The sequence below is a fragment of the Trichosurus vulpecula genome, chromosome 1 (assembly GCF_011100635.1).
Source record: "Trichosurus vulpecula isolate mTriVul1 chromosome 1, mTriVul1.pri, whole genome shotgun sequence".
Taxonomy (NCBI): domain Eukaryota; kingdom Metazoa; phylum Chordata; class Mammalia; order Diprotodontia; family Phalangeridae; genus Trichosurus; species Trichosurus vulpecula.
Genome location: NC_050573.1, coordinates 26354123 through 26375401, shown reverse-complemented (window position 1 = coordinate 26375401; position 21279 = coordinate 26354123). Strand labels below are relative to the sequence as shown.

The 21279-nt window shown below is 40.6% G+C and overlaps 1 protein-coding gene across 3 annotated transcripts in view; it reads right to left on the bottom strand.

Moving 5' to 3' along the window:
* TAOK3 (TAO kinase 3) overlaps positions 1 to 21279 on the bottom strand; it is a 244326-nt gene that overhangs the window by 70362 nt on the left and 152685 nt on the right. For all 3 annotated transcript variants that reach the window (XM_036759652.1, XM_036759661.1, XM_036759670.1), the window contains exon 13: positions 15877 to 16083. In XM_036759652.1, coding sequence (XP_036615547.1) covers positions 15877 to 16083 — 207 coding nt within the window. The remainder of the gene's footprint in view (positions 1 to 15876; positions 16084 to 21279) is intronic.

Sequence of the window (21279 nt, the reverse complement as noted above, 5' to 3'; positions counted from 1 at the left end):
AAGAAAAAAAAATAAAGGATGTACAGAGTTGAAAAAAATTTAGGCTACATTTAGGTAGTGATTGATGGCTTAGGAAGGCCATTCTTCATGCCATCTCCCTTGAAGTAGGGCCCATGATATGGAATAAAAACAACTACATCCATTTTGATCAGTTCATGCCAATGTTTTCATCGATGTGTACATGCCCTTCAAAGGTACAGATCACAACCCGTCCATGCCTTGCCATGCACAGTAATTCTTATCAATGTCTTCCTACAGATCTTCCCCAAGGGGCATACCCAGCATGTTATCAACCACCGTAGGGAACAGTGGATGACATGAGCTGTCCCTTTGCTATGGTTAATAGTTGGAAGGGACATCAGAGATCATTTTATCTAACTCCTTCATCGTACAGATTGAGGAAAGGGAGGACCCACCTAAGGTAGTCAACCTGGTTAAATCCCTTGCTGCTTTGAAAGTTCAATGGAGTTCTTGGTTTATGGCTAACTATGGACTAGTGATAACCAGTGATAAAGAAGAAGTGATAATGATACAGAAAGGTCCAGAATCACAAAATAATCAATTTCAAAAGAATGTGTCCCATAAGTCCCATGAATCATAAGAGGGAACATATCAAAACCAAAATATTTCACTGCATAGTATATATGTTGTAACCAAGTTGAAAGCCAAGATTTGACTTCCTGGTGACTACCTGGTGACCAGGTAGAAACAAAATAGCTCCTAGAAATGTCATGTGCTTTTCCAAAGGTCCTAACAAAGTCTTTGCTTACCTATCAAATGCACAGTGTTCTTCCATTTTTAACAAAAAGCCAAGATCCCTCTTCTTGGAAAGTTGGCTCAATGAGTTATTCAAAATCTTGAGTAAAGAGTGATGAACCTCAGGTGATGTAAAGAAATACATATATTGTACTCTGTTGTTATACCCTGGAGGGAGGGGTGCTAGGAGATAGAGTAGATAAAGTATTAGATATGGAGTCAGAAAGACCTGAGTTCAAATACTGCTTGAGATAGGGTTATCCTCATGGTTCAGAGGGATGTTGATACAGGAAAGTAGTCTTAAACGGCATAACTTGTCAGGTAGGAAAGAGAACCACAAGAAAGCAGTAGAGCCAAGAAGGGTTGGCTCAGCTCTTACTTTGATAGCCAGTGCAGAGGTACAAAGATGGGAGATGGACTATCATGTGTGAGAAATGGCAAATGGGCCAGCGTGGCTGGAATGTAGAACACAAGGAGGGAAGTGATGAATAAGAAGACTGGAATGATTGAGTGATAATGGAGAGAACAAGGTGATACTAAGGAGGGATGAAGAATCTTGACAGTTGCTACATCCTGTGGAGATCATTACATTTCTGGAAGAGAAACTGCTTTAATATGAAGATTACTAGCCATTATACAAGATTAGCTAATAAATTAATTTAGCTATACACTGCCAAAAAATAACTGAATTGAGTATTCTTTGCCAGTGGCTTAGGAGCCATCAAGGCTGCTAATTAATAGAAAATGAGAGCACAGGTCATGCAATGAAAGTGTGAGATAGCTGGTGGAGAACCTGTGAGTTCCAATGGTGTCCATAAGAAAACTAAAGGAAGGTCCCCAGTGGAGGACTGATGAAGAACACAGTCCAGTGGCACAGCCTGGGCAGGTATGGATGGGAACATTAACATGGATGAGCTTATGGTGCGATTGAGTAATTGACATATATATGTATATGTATATGTATATATATATAAATACTATAAAATTAAATATTATATATTGCTAAATTAAAATTAAATAAAAATATTAAATATTTTATATATATGTGTGTGTGTATATATATATATGTGTGTGTGTATATATATATGTATATATATATATATGTATATAGTCAAACCTGTGTCAAAGATTATCTAATGAACCAGAGCCAAGAAGAGCAAGAAGAACCAGGAGAACAGGAATACACAAGGATGACAATAATGTAAAGAAAAGAAACACTGCCATGAAGACAAATGCTAGTATCTCTAATGACCAATTTGGGCCCTGGGGAAGATACAAGGATCTCTCTCTCTCTTTCTCTGTCTCTGTCTCTGTCTCTCCTTTCGGAAGAGAGGTTTTGGGTGTGGGATGGGAGGCATCATGAGTGAGAAATGTTATATACACTGACAGATGTGGTCATGGTGTTTGCTGAATTTGTTTAACCATTTTTCCTTTGTAACAAAGGTAGGCTTATCATTGGGTGGTGGTGGATATACTTGGAAATAACTGGGATGTAAAAGCAAAAGGCATTGATAAAACTTTAAAAAAAAAGAGTCAAAGCATCCCCCATTCAGCAAAAATAATTTTTATTAAAGCAGAGAATTAAACTAGAACATCTTACCCCTCAAGAACAATTCTTTTTTTCTCCCCATGGAAATGCTGAAAAGTTTTTAAATTTTTTTTTAAAGAAAATGTCATGATAGGGTCATCACTGTAGCATAGCTCCGACCCCTTCCAGGTCACCTACTCTATCTAAACCCTTCATTTTATAGATGAGGAACCTGAGAGGTCCAGACCTTGAATAGGGTCACACAGGTGGTAAGAGGATTTGAACCTAGGACCTTGGGCTCCAGACTCAATACTTGTTCTACTCACAGCAGTGCAGGAGCCAAGCAAAAATATTGGTCATTATTTCGAATGTCTGTTCAAGGAAGTTATGCCTAAATATTTCCTAAAGAAAGGGTACAAATATGGGCTTCTCAAGAATGCTGAAATTGACAAAAGGTCAATTCCTTTAATACAGTACAATTTTAGATTATCTATTGAAGGGACTATAGTGTAGGTAATTGATTTTTGACTGAAAGAATAGTGATAAACGACTCACACTTCTGTACTGCGTCAGGGTATCCAAACTGCCTTTCCCATAAAAACCTTGTGAAATGGGTCATTAAGAATCATCGGGACACAGGATCATCAATGTAGAGCTAAGAGGCCTTGGAGGTCATTTAATCCAATCTCCTCATTTTAACAATGATAAAACTGAGACCGAGAGAAGTTAAATTACTTGCCCAAGATCACAAGGCTACTAAGTGTCTAACATAGGATTTGAACCCCAGGTCTTCCTGGCTCCAAGCCCAATACCAACATGAAAATTGCTTTAGGTTCCGAATCAGGGTACGTGCTGAGGCTAATACTGAAATTCATCTGCATTCTCTGTATACACACTCACTTGATATCAGTGGGACGAGGGTATAGAATCATGCTAGCAAAGACATGACTGTGTGGGCCCAAAGCTTACCATTTGAATAAGCCTAGGGTTCATGTTGATAGGTGGATGGCCATAGAGACCTACCAGGCTCTACCTTATAGGACAACCCTGTCTCTTGATAAGAAAAGCAGCATGGTAAGATGGCCTAAAGGGAAATGGAAGAGTCTGAAGTTTCTTTTGTTAGACTGTATGGGTTCCAGTCCAATCACAGTGCTTCCAAGGTGGTGTTGGGGAAAGACTTTGAGAGGAGACAGGGGTTGAAGGGAAAAGAGAAACCTGAAATCTGGATGCCAAATGGATTTTTTAAAAATGGGCCCACTTAACATTTTGGGGATATGACTTTGTGAAAGCAGAAATGTCATGTTAAAATGGGGGCAACATGAACTCTTTAGCTACAGCTGATCTCTCAAAGTAGATTGGTTGCCCATTAGACCCTGCCTCACTTCAGGGCTGAAAGTACAAGGCCAGATACCCAAATGAGAAGAAATTCTCCATATCTTTCTATTATTTTTATTATATCTTTCTGCTGTTTTTATTCTTAAATTCCTATGGATTTGCCTCACATGTGAAAGGTCTCTGGTCCAAAGGGAGACATGTTTCTGAAAAAGTCATGCTAGGAAGGTGGTAGATATGGAAAATGTACCATGTGTGGAGTCTGAGGACGTCAGTTCAAATCCAACCTTTGATGCTTATTCCTATTGTGATTTAGGGCAAGTAAGTCACTTAGCCTCCCTAGGCCTCAGTTTCCTCATCTATAAAATGAGATAGCTGCCAAGGTCCCTTCTAACTCTTAACTCTTTGATCTTGTGACTTCATTGGTTTAGTCAAATCTCTCCATAGAAAATCCACCCACCATGCCTACAATGTAGAGGATTATGCTGGCAGGTGTGTGTAAGATGGGTTGGAAGAAGGAGACACTGGCAGCCCAGTGTTCAATTAAGAGGCTATTGTAGTAGTCTAGACAAAAAGTGATGAAGTCTTGATCTTAGGAGTTGGCCATGTTAGGGATGACAAAGGAATGGATACAAGAGATGCTGGGGAGGGAGAGAGAATCTATAAGAATTGATTAGATATGGTGGGTGAGAGACGAGGAAAGGAAGGGCAGACTACGACACCATAGCTTGAAACATGGGTAAGAGAAAAGATGGGGGGGGTGTAGCCTTAGTAGAAACAGACCAAACAAAGAGGAGAGAGTTATTTATGTAGGGAAGATAATGAATTCGGTTTTAGACATACTGAATTTGAGAAGCCTATGGGGTCATCCAGGAGGAAATGTCTACTGAGCATTTGGTGATACGGGATTGGAGTATAGGGAAGCTATGAGAGTTTGATGTACAGATCACAGGATCACAGAAATGGAAGTAGAAGGTACCTTAAAGGACATATAGTCCAACCCTATCATTTCACATAAGAGGAAACAAAGGCACAGAGAGGTGAAGTGTCTCACTCAAGATGACAATAAAAAGCAGAAGTGAGATTTGAACCCAGGTCTTCAGTCCAAAACTAGCCTCGGCATTGCTGCCTTCTCTGTGTGTCTGCACGGTGATCTTCAGCCACTGGGCTTTGCACATGATGCCTTCCAATTGTCGCTGCAAAAGTTGATAGTTGAACCCATGGATGCTAATGAGATTTCCCAAGAGAATATGTGGAGGGAGAAGAGTCCAGTAAGGAGTCTTTGGGGACCCTCTTGGTTCATTGGGACATTGATCCAATGAAGAAGTCTAAGATAGAGAAGCCAGATAGGTAGGAAGAGAATGATGAGAAAACAGTGTATCCAGCAAGGGTTGACTCAGCTCTTAGATTATTTTCATTACCAAGGTAAATGAGCTTTGGACTGGGAAGGAAAATAAAAAATGGCCAACAGAGAGTCAACACTAAAGATAGGTATTGAGACAGTAAGTAAGCATCCAGCTATCTTTGATGAAAGTCACTAAGGTACTGAAAAGATCGGAATCTTGAATGCTATTTAAAAGATGGCGGAGTATAATGAAGGGATTGGAGAAGGGCAAATGTCCCGATTTAAAAAGAAAGGAAAGAAAATGGAGTCTGTAAATTATGGGCCAGCAAGTCTGAGTATCAAAATTTTAAAGATGGATTATTAAAGGACTGGTTACAAACATCTAGAAAAGGAAATGACGATTGCAGAGACCTGCTACATGAAGAGCAGGTCATGTCAGAAGCAGCTCATTTCCTTTTTTTGATCAAGTTACTAGATGGGTAGGTCAAATTTGACACATTCTCTCATGCTATTCTTGTCAGTGGGCAAGTTGAAAGTACAAGTAGGTTACTCCATAATTGGTTTGAAGGTCAGATCCAAAGAGTTGTTACTAATCTAATGGCTCTCTATCATTTTGGAAGGGGGTCTCCACTGGGGTGCTCCAGGTTGGTCTTGTACTGTTTTAACATTTTCATAAATGATTTGGATAAAAGCACAGATGGTATGCTTATCAGAACTAAAGATGGCATAAAGCTAGGAGGGAGACCTAACACATGGATGAAAGCCAGGGTCTGGAAAGGTGTTAATAGATTGGAACACTGGATCAAATCTAATATGATGGAAATGCATAGGGCTAAATATAAAGTCTTATATGAGGATTCATAAAATAAATTTAAAATGCATAAGGTGAAGGAGGAACAACTAGGAGCTATGAGTACTGTTCTGGATACATAAAGCCTGTTATCTAAAAAAAAAATTGGGTGTTTTGATGGAATGTAAGTGGAATATGAATCCAAAATGTGTCCCAACAGCTCATGTAGATCTTAGGCTGTGTTAACAGAGGGACTGAATCCAGGAGGTGGGAGAAGATGGCCCTGCTCTGTCCTGTCCTAGACAGACCACATTTGGGCTACTGTGCTCAGTTCTGAGCATCATGTTTTAGCAAGGACATGAATCAGGCAGAAGGCATTCAAAGGAGGGTAAACTGGATGGTCAGAGGCCTTGAATTCATGCCACATAAAGACCAGTTTAAAAAAAATGACATGTTCATCTGTTTAGCTTGGAGAAGAACAGACATGGCTGTGGTGTGGGATGAGCATAATAGCTATTCTCAAGTATCTGAAGGGTTGTTTTGTGGAAGAAGGATTAATCTTGTTTCTCTTGTTCTCAGGTGACAAAATTAGGAGCATGGGCAGAAGTGCAACATTTTTGCTTGATTTCAGGACAAGCTTCTCATCAAGTAAACTGTCCAAGTAGGATGGGCTGCTTCAGAGACTAATAGACTCCCTTGTTAGGAGGCTGTGTTAAGGGAAGCAGTTAGTAATCAGGGCCTATGATGGGGGTACTTGGGGTGGGAACATAGACAAGAGAATGTTGCAGAAGTATGATGACCAACAGTTGGTAAACAAATTCTATGTATAAGTATATATAAAACTAATTTTATGTAAATTATAAAAATATATAATATGTACATATATATATATATATATATATGAAACAAAGAAAAGTGTTCATAAGATCATAGGTCATAGATTTGGAAGGGATGTCAGAAGTTATCTTGTCCAATTTTTAATTTTACAGATGAGGAAACTGAAGCTCAGGGATGTTAAGCAGCTAGCTGGCATCTTAGAGAGAATTCTGGATTTGGTGTCAGGAATGTCTAAGTTTAAATCCTACCTCAGACACTTACTTAGCTGTGTGACCCCAGGGAAGTCACTTAATCTATTAAGATCAGTTCCCTCATCTATAAAGAGGGTGCATTAGTAGTACACCTCCCTGCTGGGATCAAATGAGATAATTTATGTGAAGTCCTTTGCACACCCTAAGGTGCTATATAAATACTAGTGATTATTATTATATTGATAACTATTACTACTACTGCTCCTACTACTACCATTACTACTGCTACTACTACCACCGCTGCTGCTGCTGCTATCACCACCACTACCACTACTCCTGCTCTTAAGTGACTTGCCCAAGGTCACACAGGCAGTACATTATAGAGGTGGGAACTTGGGAAGAATTGAGCCACGATGACAATGGTAGGGGACCATCCATCCCTTTCAGTCTCTTTCAGGTTAGCTTTTAACAGTTGTCCCAGTGGTAACCTGGGTGCTCCTGACTGAGCAACGCTTGCCTGTCTCTTCATGTCTTATATCTGTAGAAGCTTCCTCTTGCTTAGTTCCCCAAGGTGCCAGCAGGGAAGCCACAATTGAGCTTAGAGCAGTGGAGGAAATTGACTCCCAGAAAATGAAGGAGTGTTTCTTTTCCTCTCTTTTGTGCCTGGGAGCCCAACAATCTCTCCCTTCCTCTCTCTAGCAAACAAACAAACAAAACAAACCACCCAACTAACAATAACACGTGCTAATGGAACAATTAGGTAAAAGAAAAGGACACCAGGTCCCTTAAATTATACAATGCCTAATTGGGGTCCTGGAGGCAATGCTAAATTCTCTTAGGATAAGCTGTCAAAGGGATTTTTTAAAAAGCTGTAATGACATAAATATTGCCTATAATTTATAGAGCACTTTGAGATTTGTAAAGTGCTTTGTTTACATATTCCGTCCTCATGGCAATCCTGGGAAGCAGGTAATCCCCATTTGCAGATGAAAAAACTGAGGATGATAGAGGTCAGGAGACTTGTCTAGGGTCACACACCCAGTAAGTGTCTGAGGCTGGATCTGAACTCGAGTCTTCCTGGTCCCAAGTATAGGACTCTATCCACTATGCTACCTACCTTCCTCAAAAAAGACAAAGGTCAGAGCAGGGAAAGGCCAGATACTTGGAGTGGATGGTCCAATGACAACTGAAGTCAGAGAGGAGAGCTGAGCTGCTCACTCTATTGTGCTTCTGTTTCCTCTGGTCAGGGGAGTGACATTTGGAATGGAAGGCACAGAACAAAAATGGCCAACAGGAAGTTGATGCCCAAAATAAGTAAGGTGATGGTAAGAGTGTAGTAGCTGCCCTAGAGGAATTTCAGGCACCTGGGGCCAGATGAACCACATTCCCTAGTAGGGAATGAACGAAAGTGACTAGTGAGTCATTATCATTTATGTTTGAAAGGTACTGCTGGTCTACCACGGAGAGGGCTGAAACTTTGGACTCAGAGTGAACTAGATTAGAATTCCTGCTCTGCTACTTACTACCTATGTGACCCTGGGCAAGTCTCGACCTCTCTGAGCCTCAGTAACCACTTATTAAAAGCTTTACCATCCAAGCATTCACTGCTCTGTGAAACAAGGGCATTGGCTTAGAAGACCTTTCAAGGTTACTCTTCCTGTTCTATGCGGTTGATCCTATGCTTGGGGATGGGCAAGTGTTGTCCAGTTCTCCAAATAGGAAAGAGAATGGAGCCTGCAAACAGTAGGCAAGTAAGCTTGACTTTGATTCCTGGCAAAATTCTAGAATATATCCTTTAGAGAGATTGTGAATGAACACTGGAATGGGAAGTAGTGTTGACAAAGGATCAGCATGGTTTCATCCAAACAGGTCATGCCAGACCAATTTTATTTCCTCTTTTTTCAGGGCTACTAAAAGGGTATTTCTGGGTGGGGAATATGGCTGATCGGGTTTCTAGATTGACTTTATTTTTTAAAAGTTTTATTGTATATTTGTTTTGGTCCCACAGCCAGTATTTTTTATCATTTGATGTCCCCACAGAATCTGTTGTAACCAAGAGAAATATCTGAGCAAAATCAACTGACCCAGAAACCTAATTGGACAACATAGACTACATTCTGAATCCATAGTCCCCCACCACTTTACTGACAAAAGAAAGCTCTCAAGGACCAAGATTGAGCATTGCAATTCATTAAAATTCAACTGCCAATTAGGGTTATTTTAATTTATGGTATTGTCATTGGGGAAACCATTCTTTTTCTGCTTAGTCTGTCCTTCAGGTTACTTATATTTTTAGCAAAGTAATTTGATAACTCTCATCCTATTTTTGTGAAAAAGATGGATGATGTGGGGCAGGTGATAATATAATTAGGTTTAGAACTGACTGAATGACTGGATCCAGAGAGTAGTTATTTATGGTTCCATGAAAACATGGTAAAAGGTCTCTAGTGGAGTGTCCCAGGGTTGAGCTTGGTCCTGTGTTATTTATTGAACATTAAAAAAAAACACATACATGGTATACTTTCACATTTTCAGACAATGCTCATATGTTTTCAGAGAGATAACATATTGAATGACAAAGTCAAGATCCAGGAGGATCTTGTCAGACTTAAATATTGAGCTGAATAGAAAAAAGATGAAATCCAATAGAGATAAATATAAAACGTTACATTTGGGTTCACCATGCAAAGGGGGAAGAGGCATGACTGGGTAACAACTCTTCTGAACAGTATCATGGGAGGGTTTGGTGGGCCATAAACTCAGTGTAATCAAACAGCGAGATATGCCAATGATTACTCTGCATTGTGAGGTGTTACTGTTGCCACCCTGCCATACTTCTTCAAAAAAAACTTGGGCAGCATTAAAAGAGGCAGAGCTTCTAGGGATAGGAAGAGATAGGCTTACTGTATTCTACCCTGGTTAAACCATTTCTAGCGCATGGTGTTTGTGTTTTAAGAGAGTGTCTGCATGGGGGCAACCAGGATGGTGAAGGACCATGAGTTCACATTGCATTTAGATCAGTTGAGGGAAATGGGGATGTTTGGTCAGAGAAAGATTTTGAAGAGGAGAGAGGACATGATAGCTCTGCTCAAGTGTTTTGAATGGCTGTCTTGTGAAGAAGGCATTAGACTTGCTTTGTTTAATCCCAGAGGACAGAAAAAAAAAGAAAGTAACAGGTTGAAGCTGCAAAGAAGACAATTTAGGCTTGATTTAAGGAAAACTGTTAACAATAAGAGATTTCCCTAAGTGGAATGGACATGCAGCATCTGATTTCTCTTCCATCCCCCAAATTCTGTGATTTAATCTCTCCTGTTTAGGTTCACTGTCCATTAGTAGGGCCTTTCCAACATAATATGTTTTCTGATGGACTAAGTCAATAATGTGCCCATCCAACAAGATGTCACTTTCTGTGCAGGATGGACTCTTATCCACTTTGTTTTTTTGGTATGGATTGTTAAGCTCATTCTTTTGAGTAGCTGGGGATCTCACTGAGGAGGCTCGGCAGTATTCTCCAGCTTGAAGGAATCAGCAGAATGTTATTGACAAGCAAGAACAGACAGGAAACATTACCATCTAAAGGGAATCTCTCTTTGAGTTCAACTCTGTGCTGGGCATCTTTCATGACAGTAGGGAAGACCATTACTCATTTTATGTTCTTCTCCATTAGATGGGGATGGCTCTGAGGGCATGGACTGTTTTTTGCCTTTCTTGGTAGCATCACGGCTTGTCACAGTGCCTGGTACATAGTAGGCATCAATAAATATTGTGGATTGACTGATAATCAAAGGATTGCTGAATACACTTATCTCTATGGTTCCATCTGCCTAGGAATCTCATAACATTTTAACGTATGTATAAGGAACATCTTATCAGTACTGGGGCCTTTAAAATTGTTTTAGGAATTTTGGGGGGAGTGATCAATAAACAAATAAGCAGGTCCACATGTTTTCTGTACCTTTTCATCAGCTGTGTGACTATGACGATGTGGTTTACTATGGAAAATAGGCTGTGAAAACCTGCTTGTTCTCTTAACCATATTTTCATCAAGGATGGCTTCAATACATGTGTAAATCATTCTCATATTTTATAGTGATGAGAAAGCAGGCCTATGGGTTGGTAGTCATTTCCTTCTTCTTCACATCTGTGTGTGATAACACCATTTATGATTTTTAGATACCTTAAAAATTGATCCCTGAATATCTTCAAAACCACATCACCTCTAGCAGATTTCTTCTGGGTGTACTTGTATGATTCAGATATATGTATAGGCAACATCTTGTTGAGGACGGGGTCTTTACAACTGCGTCTTCTACAGAATTAAATTTACTTTTTTTTTTAATCAACAAAAAATAAAACTTGTGTTGCCTTTGGTCAGCACATCCCTCTGCTTGGCTAGAACATAAAGTGTTTCCTGGTTGACAGTTTCCGACTCTATTGGTTTTCTTATTTTGGCAAGTAAGTGCTTTGTATTAGTTAAACTTTTTAAAGAAATTATGATCATCAGAGTCACTATCTTTAGTTTTACCCATTTACCATTTCCCCCTTCTTTTCTTCTTTCTAAACTCTCTTGGCAATCTCATCATTTCCACTGGATTTAGCTATTGTCTCTATGTGGGTGACTCCCAGACTATCCAGGCCTCTTTTCTCTCCTAAACTCTAGTCTCGCATTTTCAAGGAGCTATCCTATAGGCACCTCACAATCGATATGTCCAAAACAAAACTCATCATCTTTCCTTCAAACTCACCCTTCTTCCAAACTTCCCTTTTCCTATCTAGAGTAGCAGCATCTTCTCAGTCACCCAGTCTTGCCACCTTAGAACCATCCATCGTTCCACATTCTGACTCATCCCACCCAGCTATTTAGTCTTGTAGATTCTACCTCCACAAAAAACTCTCACATCTGTCTCCTTCCTTCCACTCATAAGGGCCACTACCCTAATCCAGGTCCATATCCCTTCTTGCCTAGATTATTGCAATAGCATCCTAACAGGTTTCCCTGATCCCCCAAGAGCCAGTGCACTTGCAAATTACAATTGGACTCACTTAAATAAGAACACATTGTTTCCCATTAGAATGTAAGTTTCTTGAGAGAACTATTTTATTTTTGTCTTAAGTGCTCATAAATGTTTGCTAATTGACTGATGGATTGTTTTAGAGACATTATCTCATTTAATAGATTGGGTTGGAGCTGTGGTAGCTGTACACTGTCTCTTCACGTTCATCCTTTCAATTCTGGCTTTTGCTCTGACTTGTCACAGACATGACAGCTGATTCAGAAATGACTTCCTTTTCAGGAACTAGTCATTTCCTGTTTGTTAAGATATGGACAGTTTCATCTTTTTTAATCATGTGGTTTAGTTTGTTAAGATATGGTCAATTTCATCTTTTTAAAAAAAATTACATGGTTCAGTTTGTTAAGGTATGGCCAATTTCATTTTTAAAAAATCATATGGGTCAATGTGTTTAGATATGGCCAATTTCATTTAAAAAATCATATGGTTCAATTTGTTAAAATATGGACAACTTCATTTGTAAAAAAAAAAATCACATGGTTCAGTTTATTAAAATGTGGTCAATTTCATTTTTTTAAAAAAAAATACCTAGTTCACCTTTGTTAAGAGATGGCCAATTTCATTTAAAATTTTTTTCCCCAGTTTTTAAACATTATTTATTTAAAGTTTTCAGTTTTGAAATCTCTCTCTCCCTCCCCCCTCCACAAGATGGTAAGCAATCAGATACAGGTTATACATGTGCAATTATGTAAAACATTTCCATATTAGACATTTCATACAAGAAGACTTGAATAAAAGAAAAAAATTAAGTAAAAAATAGCATGCTTCAGTCTGTATTCAATCAATATCAGTTCTTTCTCTGGAGTGGATAGTATGCTTCTTCATTAGTCCTTTGGGGTTGTCTTGGATCATCGTATTGCTGAGAAGAGCTAAGTCATTCACAATTCTTCATCAAACAATATTGCTTTTACTGTGTATAATATTCTGCTGGTTCTGTTCACTTCGCATCAGTTCATGTAGATCTTTCAAGGTTTTTTTCTGAAATCATCCTGCTTGTCATTTCTTACAGCATAATAATATTCCATTACAATCATATACCACAGCTTGTCTAGCCATTCCCCAAGTGATGGGCAACCCTTTGATTTCCAATTGTTAGCCACCACAAAAGGAACAGCTATAAATATTTTTGTACAAATAGGTCCTTTTCCCTTTCCTTTTGGATGTCTTTGCCAAATTCATTTTTTAAAATCATGTAGGTCAATTTGTTAAGATATGGTCAATTTCATTAAAAAAAAAATCAAGTATCCACTGCACTGTGGTTCTCTTCTTGAAGAAGGATTAGGGAAGGCTCTAAAGAGGCCCAAGAGTGTTGCTCAGAGTGGGTGGGTTGATAGTAACAGAAAAGAGATAGATAGATGGATAGAGAGAGAGAGAGAGAGAGAGAAAGAGCAGAGCTGCCCAGCTCTTATTTCGATTCTATTGCCTCAGTCAAGGAGAATGACCTTTGAACTACAAAAGACAGAACAAAAATGGCCAATAGGCAGTTGACACCCAGGTTAAGTAAGAAGATATTGAGAGATTATGAAGCTTCCCTTGATAAATTTAAGTCGATTGCTCCACGTACACTGAGTGGTACTGAAAGAACTAGTAGGGGTGAGGGCTGAGCCATGATTGTCATTTTCTGAAAGATTGTGGAGAAGGAGGAGAGATACTACAAGGCTGGGGAAAGGCAAATGCCCTGATTTTCTTTTTAAATAAAAGAGAATGAAGCCTGCATGTCGAGTCCTGTGAGCTTGACTTTGACTCTTGGCAAAATCTTAGAATGTATTAGTGAAGGGATAGTTGGGGAACATTACAAAAAGTCAACATAGTTTCATCAAGGTCATGGGAGACCAGGCTTAGTGTGTATTTATTTTTTGATGGGGTTAATGAAATATTGACTCAGGGAAATGTTGCGTAAGTTTGTCTAGATTTTATTCTCATTTCTTTTTTATATACCATTGACTTAAAGGAGAAACACCACATTCATTTCCTGATATACCTGTTTCTTACTGACTTCTTCTTTGCAACAAAGAAAAAAAGGAAACAAAACTGGCCAACAAAGCAGGGATATCTCAGTGTTGGTGACATTCAATGCCAATAGCATACTCCTGTCTATTGAGAATAGAGAGGTACGATTCACCATCAAAGACCAAGATCACTCATTGGAATTGTTCAGAATTTGGAGGCTTTTCATTTTCACTAAAAGCTTTCTTGATTCTCTTCTTTCATCACAGTAGATCTCTTCATACAAGTCTTCTCATGTTCCTTGAATTCCTGATATTCATGGTTTCTTAGAGTGCATTTGTATGTTACCATCTGTTTGGCCATTCTTCAGTGACTCGGGCAATCACTCTAGTTTCCAGTTTTTTGCTATCACAAAAAGTGTCCCCTATCATGATTTTGGTGTACATATTTCTTAGACTTGGCAAAACAAAGTTTTTTTCCCCCTCTCATTCTATCATGTTTTTCTTATAGAAAATATAGAGAGACATGTAAGGACTTTCCTAATTGTCCCCTCTCCCTTCATATTTACCTTTTGTAGATCTTGTGTTTACCTATTATATACACGGTGCTCTCCAGGGGAATAAAGGCTCCTTGACGACAGGGGATGTATTGATTTTGTTTTTATATTCCCAGTGCTTGACACATAGTAGGCACTTAATAAATGCCTATTTAAACTGATTTTAAGCAAACAATACTATAATTCAGTAGATTCAGAAATGGATGAATAACCAGATATAGAATATTGACTAATAGTTTGATATCAGTTTGGAAAGAAGTTTCCACTGGAGGGTCCCAGGGATCTGGATAATTGAATGAGGATGTGAAACATGGATCTCGATAGGTGAGAACATTGGGGGGCCAAATTTAGTAAGGTGGAATTTAACAGGGTTAAAAGTCTAATCTTTGATAGACAGAACAATGTAATGACTAGAGGTCTAGCCTTGGAGTCAGGAAGACCTGGATTCTAATACCTCCTAGTCACTTAAATTCTCCCCAGTCAACTCTATAAAACTAAATTGAAAGTGAGATGTTAATTGGCCGTAATAGAATAAATCCTCCTTCACAAAAAAATGAGAGTTTTATTTTTGGGTTATAAAAATCAATGTCATAAGTACAAAATGGCAGGAAATATGACTACCCAATAGTTTGAGAAAGACCTGAGGGGTTTAGAAGCCTGCAAGATTGATGGGTCAACAATAGTGTTATATGGGAGCCAAATAGGGTAATGCAATCTCAGGAGGCACTAGTGGAGGCCTGGTGTCCAGGTCTAGTTGGAGTGGTTAGTGTCCAGATGCTCTCTGGTAACCACAGTCAGCTCCTACCTGGAGAAGTGTTCACTTCTGGGGGTCACATTTTAGTAAGAGCACTCAGTACCCTGGACATAAGATAGTGTCCAGAATAGGGCAGCTGGAATGGTGGAGGGTCTTGATTTCAAGCTATATAAGGATCGATCTAGGCTGGTAAAGAAAAGGCTGGGATGGGAGCAAGAGGGCCACAAGAAGGATCTTCAAGTGTCTGAAGGTCTCTCTTCTGGAAGGGGAATTAAGCAAGTTGTTTGGCTCCAGAGGGAAGAGCCAGAAACAGTAGGAGAAAAGAAGTTCTCTGGGGAGAATCTCTCAGTCATCCTAACATTAAGCTACTCATTCTCTGCCTTCTTGCTTTAGTCTTTCCTCCAGGGATTGGTCAATTTGTTGATCTTTGGCCAATGGATGGCTTTTGTTCTGGAAGAGTTTAAGGCCTAGAATATTAAAGCTAGTGTTTTTGGCAAGGATCGACAGTTAGTTGGGTGGGGTTGTGAAGAGGAAGGCCTGTAATTAAGAGACAGTGTAAGAAGCAGGTGGAAAAGGTGGGGAAGTCTTCATAGAAGAAGCTGGCACTACACATTGTCATCCATCCTAGGGAAGTTCACCAGATGCTACCACTTACTTTGATTTCAAGACTACTGGGGAGGAAACTCAAGCTGAGACACCCAGCGGCTTGAGCTACCCTCTCCCAAGACGGGTTCTGGAGGGAGCCAGGGAGCATGGCCCACAACCTACCTTCTTGTGCACAACAGAGGAAGCGGAATTCACGGTGCCTTCATCATCATGCGCCATGACTATGTCTGAGCTGCTCTCATCCAGCACTTCCTGCATGCTATTAACACTGCTGCTCTGACTGCCCGTGCTCACAGACATGCTCGGAATGGAGTGATTGCTGCCCAGGCTGTCCATGTTTATGCTCAGGCTCGTTCCTTGTTCACTGTCCTATAAAAATGGGGCATCGGGGTTAAAAGAGGAAAAAAAAGAAGACTGGAGAGAAAAGTGACAATCCATTGACTGAGCTATTAAACCCACTCAGTTCTGCAGCGCCAAGTGGATTTTCTGCCAAATCTGCAAAGATAAAACTTTTTATGTAGTGGCCTCACTGCCTCACCATCTCCAGGCATCTCAGATCCACTTGTCTGTCTTCCCCAGAGGCCACTCTGGACATGGGTCGTAAGGTTCTAAGAGCTGGGAGCCGAGGGCTTTCCCCTTCCACGCTCAGTTGTCTTACAGAGACAAGCAAAGCAAATGAGGCCAGGCCTGTAAAAGGAAACCTTTAAGGCTTACTGAAATGACCCACCAAGAGGTTTGTGATGAGGCCTAGGGATTCTTTGGGACCCCTGAAGGGGCCTAGGAAGACCTTTCAAGGACTGGACAATTATAATGAACAACAACAGATACCATTTCTATAGTGATGGGAGGTTTGCAGAATGCTTTACAAATATCATCTCATCTGATCCTTACAGTAACCATAGAAAATTGGCACTAATATTATCCGCATTTTACATTTTAGGAAACTGAGGAAATATGTACACCAAAGACAGCAATTAAATGACTTAGCCGGGGTCACATGGTTAGTATGTGTCTGAAGCTGGATTTGAACTCGGACTCTCCTGACTCTAGGCCCAGTGCTCTGTCCAATGTGCCATACAGCTGCCTTAAAATTACAAGCAATGCCTCAAGCAAAGGAAGACCTTAAATCGAAGGGAAGGAAGAGGGAGAACTCCAGGCATGGGGTAAGCCTAGGGTTTCTTCTGCAGGAAATACTGACTGACTTCCATAATGAAAAAATTAATTTATAACATTAATAACAAGAGCTTACATTAGTAGAGGGCTCTGAGTTTTAAAAAAGTCTCATTTTTCTGTAGCACAACTCTGGTAGTATAAATACTCTCAGTTCCATTTCACAGATATAGAAACTGAAGCACGCAGAGGTAAAGTGACTTTCCTAAGCGTTAGTAAGTGTCTGAGTCAAAACTGGACTCCCTGTCATGATTCTTTCCACTACAAAAAATCATATTGAGTGAGTATAGGTGGTTTCATTTATGTGTTTGTATCTTTGGTGCCAGGAACATAAAATGTGCTAAATATATGCTCCATGCACTATTCTGTCTAATTGTCTGTCCATCTGTTTGTCCGTCCATCTGTCTATCTGATTTGTATGACTATCTGTCTGTCTTCCCTATCATCTGTCAATCAGTCTATGATGTATTTTACTATCTGTCTATCTCTCATCTATCTCTCTTTTCTTTATTATCCATTTATCTGTCTGCCTTATACATCAGTCTGACTATCATCCATCCATCCATCCATCCATCCACCCATCCATCCTCCCATCCACACTTTGCACTGGTTATAGTGGCCTTCCTGATGTATCTCAGACCCACCATCTCATCTTTCTTCTCTGTGTCTTTACCTACACTGTCCCCATACCTGGCCTGTGCTCTCTCCAGCTCTTTGCTTCTTAGACTCCATCATTTCCATCGAAACCAAGCTCAAACGCTATCTCTTACCAGAAGAAGCCTTTCCTGCTCCCTCGGCTACTGGGATCTCCCCTTCTCTTGAAAGTATATTGTGATTCTTTTGTGTTTACTTCTCCTTGGGCTTGCTGCCTTCCCTGATGGAGGCAGGGATAGTTCCTCTCTTTGTACCTGTATCCCCTGGGCCCAGCAGATATGAGGCGCTTCATGAACGCTGGCTGACGGATCGCCTGCTTTGTGTAAGAGTAACTAAGTAACTAAGATAAATAAGAAAGTCACTCCCCACTTAGAATGTGTAGGAACATGACGGCATGTACACCCACAAGTTACACTGTGCATTGGTCCTTGGTACCTTTCCTTTGCATTTCTATTCTGTGGGAGATCAGGGATGAAGGAGGGAGGACTTCCAGTTGAGACTGTCAGGGAAGGCACTGCTGAGGCACAGAGGTGGAGAACCACACGTGGCCTCGAGGCTGCAGGTTCCCCACCCCTGGTTGAGGGTATGACTGCTGAGCTATGCTGTAAGGATAGGAAGGGTTGCAATGCAAGGCTGGGGAGAGGCAGCAGTCTAGGCACTGTGTGAGCTTGGGCTAGGGACATGGTAGCGTGAATATTGGAGAGATGGATGAGTATAGTGTAACGAGGGGTGGGGGGGGGGGTAAAAGAAAGTACCATGAAAGAAGGCTGGGAAAATCAGCTGTGGCCAGACCATGGAGGGCCTTGGATGCCAGAATGAAGACTCTGGACTTTCCTGGTAGACAACAGGGAAGCAGAGGGGCTTTAAAAAGAAGTACGCCATGATGAGACACCCCTTAAGGCGGGCACTTGTGTAGATGCAATAGGTGGTATGGTGGATAGAGCGATGGGCTTGGAGTCAGGAAGACCTGAGTTCAAATCCTGCCATATACACCTACGTACTACATGACCCTGGGCAATTCTCTTAACCTCTCCGAGCCTCTGGTTCCCAATCTGTAAAATGGGGATGATAATACTAGCATCTACATCCCAGGGTTGTCATGAGGACCAAATGAAATAAAATTCTTTTAAACCTTAAATCAGGATACAAACGCTCTGCAGTGCAGAGGGTGCTTGGAATGGGGAAAGCTTAGAGGCAGGGAGAACAGTTCAGCTGTCACTCCCAGTAAGAGGTCAGCTGAAACCTCAGCAGGATGTGGATTAAGGGGCTAGGAGGGGGAACAGAAAGGTGAGGATGGGTGAGAGAGATGTGACAGAAGTATACCTAATGGAGGGTTTGGCGACTGGTCGGATATGGCCGGTGGGCCGGAGGGAGGAGCCAAAGCTCAAGTTTCATATACCCTGAGGGGTGGTAGGATTAAAGGGGTGTGTGTGTGTGTGTGTGTGAGACAGAGACTGTGTATTTGTGAGTGTGAGAGTGTGTTTCTTTAGCGGGGAGAGCAAACTGAACATTCAAGAGAGAGTTGGAAGGATCCTTTCTAAGCAAGACTATTCATCCTTCATCCTGAACAAGTGAATACATCGTCTATCACCCATCAAGCCATTCTGTCATACCTCTCGCTGTAATCTTAGAGGGAAGTGAAAACTAGATTTAGAGCAAGAAGGGACCATGTAAGCCACTTAGTCCAATTCCTCTGTTTCACAGATGAGGAAACCGAGGCCCAGAGAGGTGAAGCGCTCGGCCCAGAGTGAGGAAACCAGCTGGTGGCAGGAGTAAAGTCTGAAGCTGGGTCTTGCTGGCCACCAGACAGCGCCTCCTCTCCCGCCTCTAAAGAATGTTAGCATTCTTCACTCCTCAAAGTAAAGCGGAGCAAAATTATGCTGACATACAATTTGTTTTTTATTCTGGAATGAGTTTTGGTGAAAGACATTATGTGCAACTTTAAATGATTCACTTTGAAGGGTTCTTAACTGGGGTCCATGAAATTGTTTAGAAAAATATATATATACACACACACAAATATATCTGTATACATGTACACATACATATGTATATGAATATATACCTATTTCAATACAACTGATTTCCTTTGTGATGCTATGTATTTTAAGCATTGAAAACATTATTCTGAGAAGGGGTCCCTACATTTCCCCAGTTTGCCAAAGGGGTCCAGGACACAAAAAAGTTAAGACCCCTTTCTGAATTAAATAATAACCATTGCTAATGCTTCTATACTTCAAAGTTTGCAAAGGGCTTTATGTGTGTATTATCTCATTTAATGCCCATTAAACAGACCCTGAATCCGGGAGGATCTGGGTCCTGCCTCTGACCCAAATTGGCCAAGTGACCCAAAGTCTTAGGAGAGCCTCTAAGACCGAGCTGCGTGGAAAAGGTTCTCCCTGCATTAGCAGAGAGTTTCCTCGCCTGGGTGTCCCCATACCAGTGAAAGGACAGGCAGATTCCCTCTCCTGCTCTCTCTAGAGACACCACTTTAAATAAAGCTAGTCACAGAGGCCAGTTCAGTGTAATTTTACTGCATTGGTCTGCTGATCGCTCATAGCAATGGAAATCAGTGGAATGGATAAATATGGATAGTCTACAAGAATGAAAAAGGAAGGGAAACAAACAAGCATTTATTAAGCACCTACTATGTGTCAGGCACTGCGCTAAGCCCTTTACAAATATTATCTCATTTGATCCTCACAACAACCCTGGGATATGAATACGATTATCACCCCCATTTTAGAGTTGAGGAAGCTGAGGCAAACAGAGGTTAAGTGACTTGCCCAGGGCCACACAGCTAGGAAGTGTCTAAGGCTGCATTTAAATCCAGATCTTCTTGACTCTAGGCCCAGCACTCTATCCACAGATTTATTTTTTCTACGTTTCACTTGGATGAGGGGTTCTTACCCATAAAAGGGACTGCTTTGGCAGTCTGGTAAATTCTATTAAAGGCAAAAAAAGATACCACAAAGGATTAGAAGGGAAACCAATTAAATTAAAATACAATTATTAATGTTTATCTCTATATCTGTCTATTAAAACCACAAGATGGCGGTTCCCATATTACTAACCTCTGCTTTACAGTGCCAACAGTTTGCCTCATTCAGAACAACACTTCCATCATTCTCTCTGCTTGTACTTCTCCCGTGCATTTCTTGTGTCTATCCTTGCAGTCTTGGCATTTGTGTACGTGTTGATTTCCCCATATTAGACTAGAAACTCTTGAGGGGAATGACTGTGCCTCGTGGTATTCTTCTCTTCCGACTTATAAATTTATTAGAATTCTTTAAAAATTTTCTTTCCATCTACTCTGTTTCTATCTTATACCAATGTATACCAATATACGTCTGTCTGTGTCTGTCTCTCGGCAGCAAGGTAGTACGTGTATAGATCTCCGGGCCTGGAGTCAGGAGCGCCTGAATTCAAATCCAGCCTCAGACACCTACTAGCGGGGTGACCTTGGGCAAGTCACTTAGCCTTGTTTACCTCTGTTTCCTCATCTGTAAAATGAGCCGGAGAAGGAAGTGACAAAAACACTGAATATCTCTGCCAAGGAAACCACAAATAGGGTCGTGAAGAGTCAAACATGCCTGAAACTGGACGACGACAACATTTCTATCCATCATCTATTTCTAACTCTCTCATCTACTATCTAAATTTATGTAGATGTTGTCTCCCCCATTAGGATCCCAGCTGCTAGAGGGCAATTTTTTTTTAACGTCTAGTGTTTAACTCCAG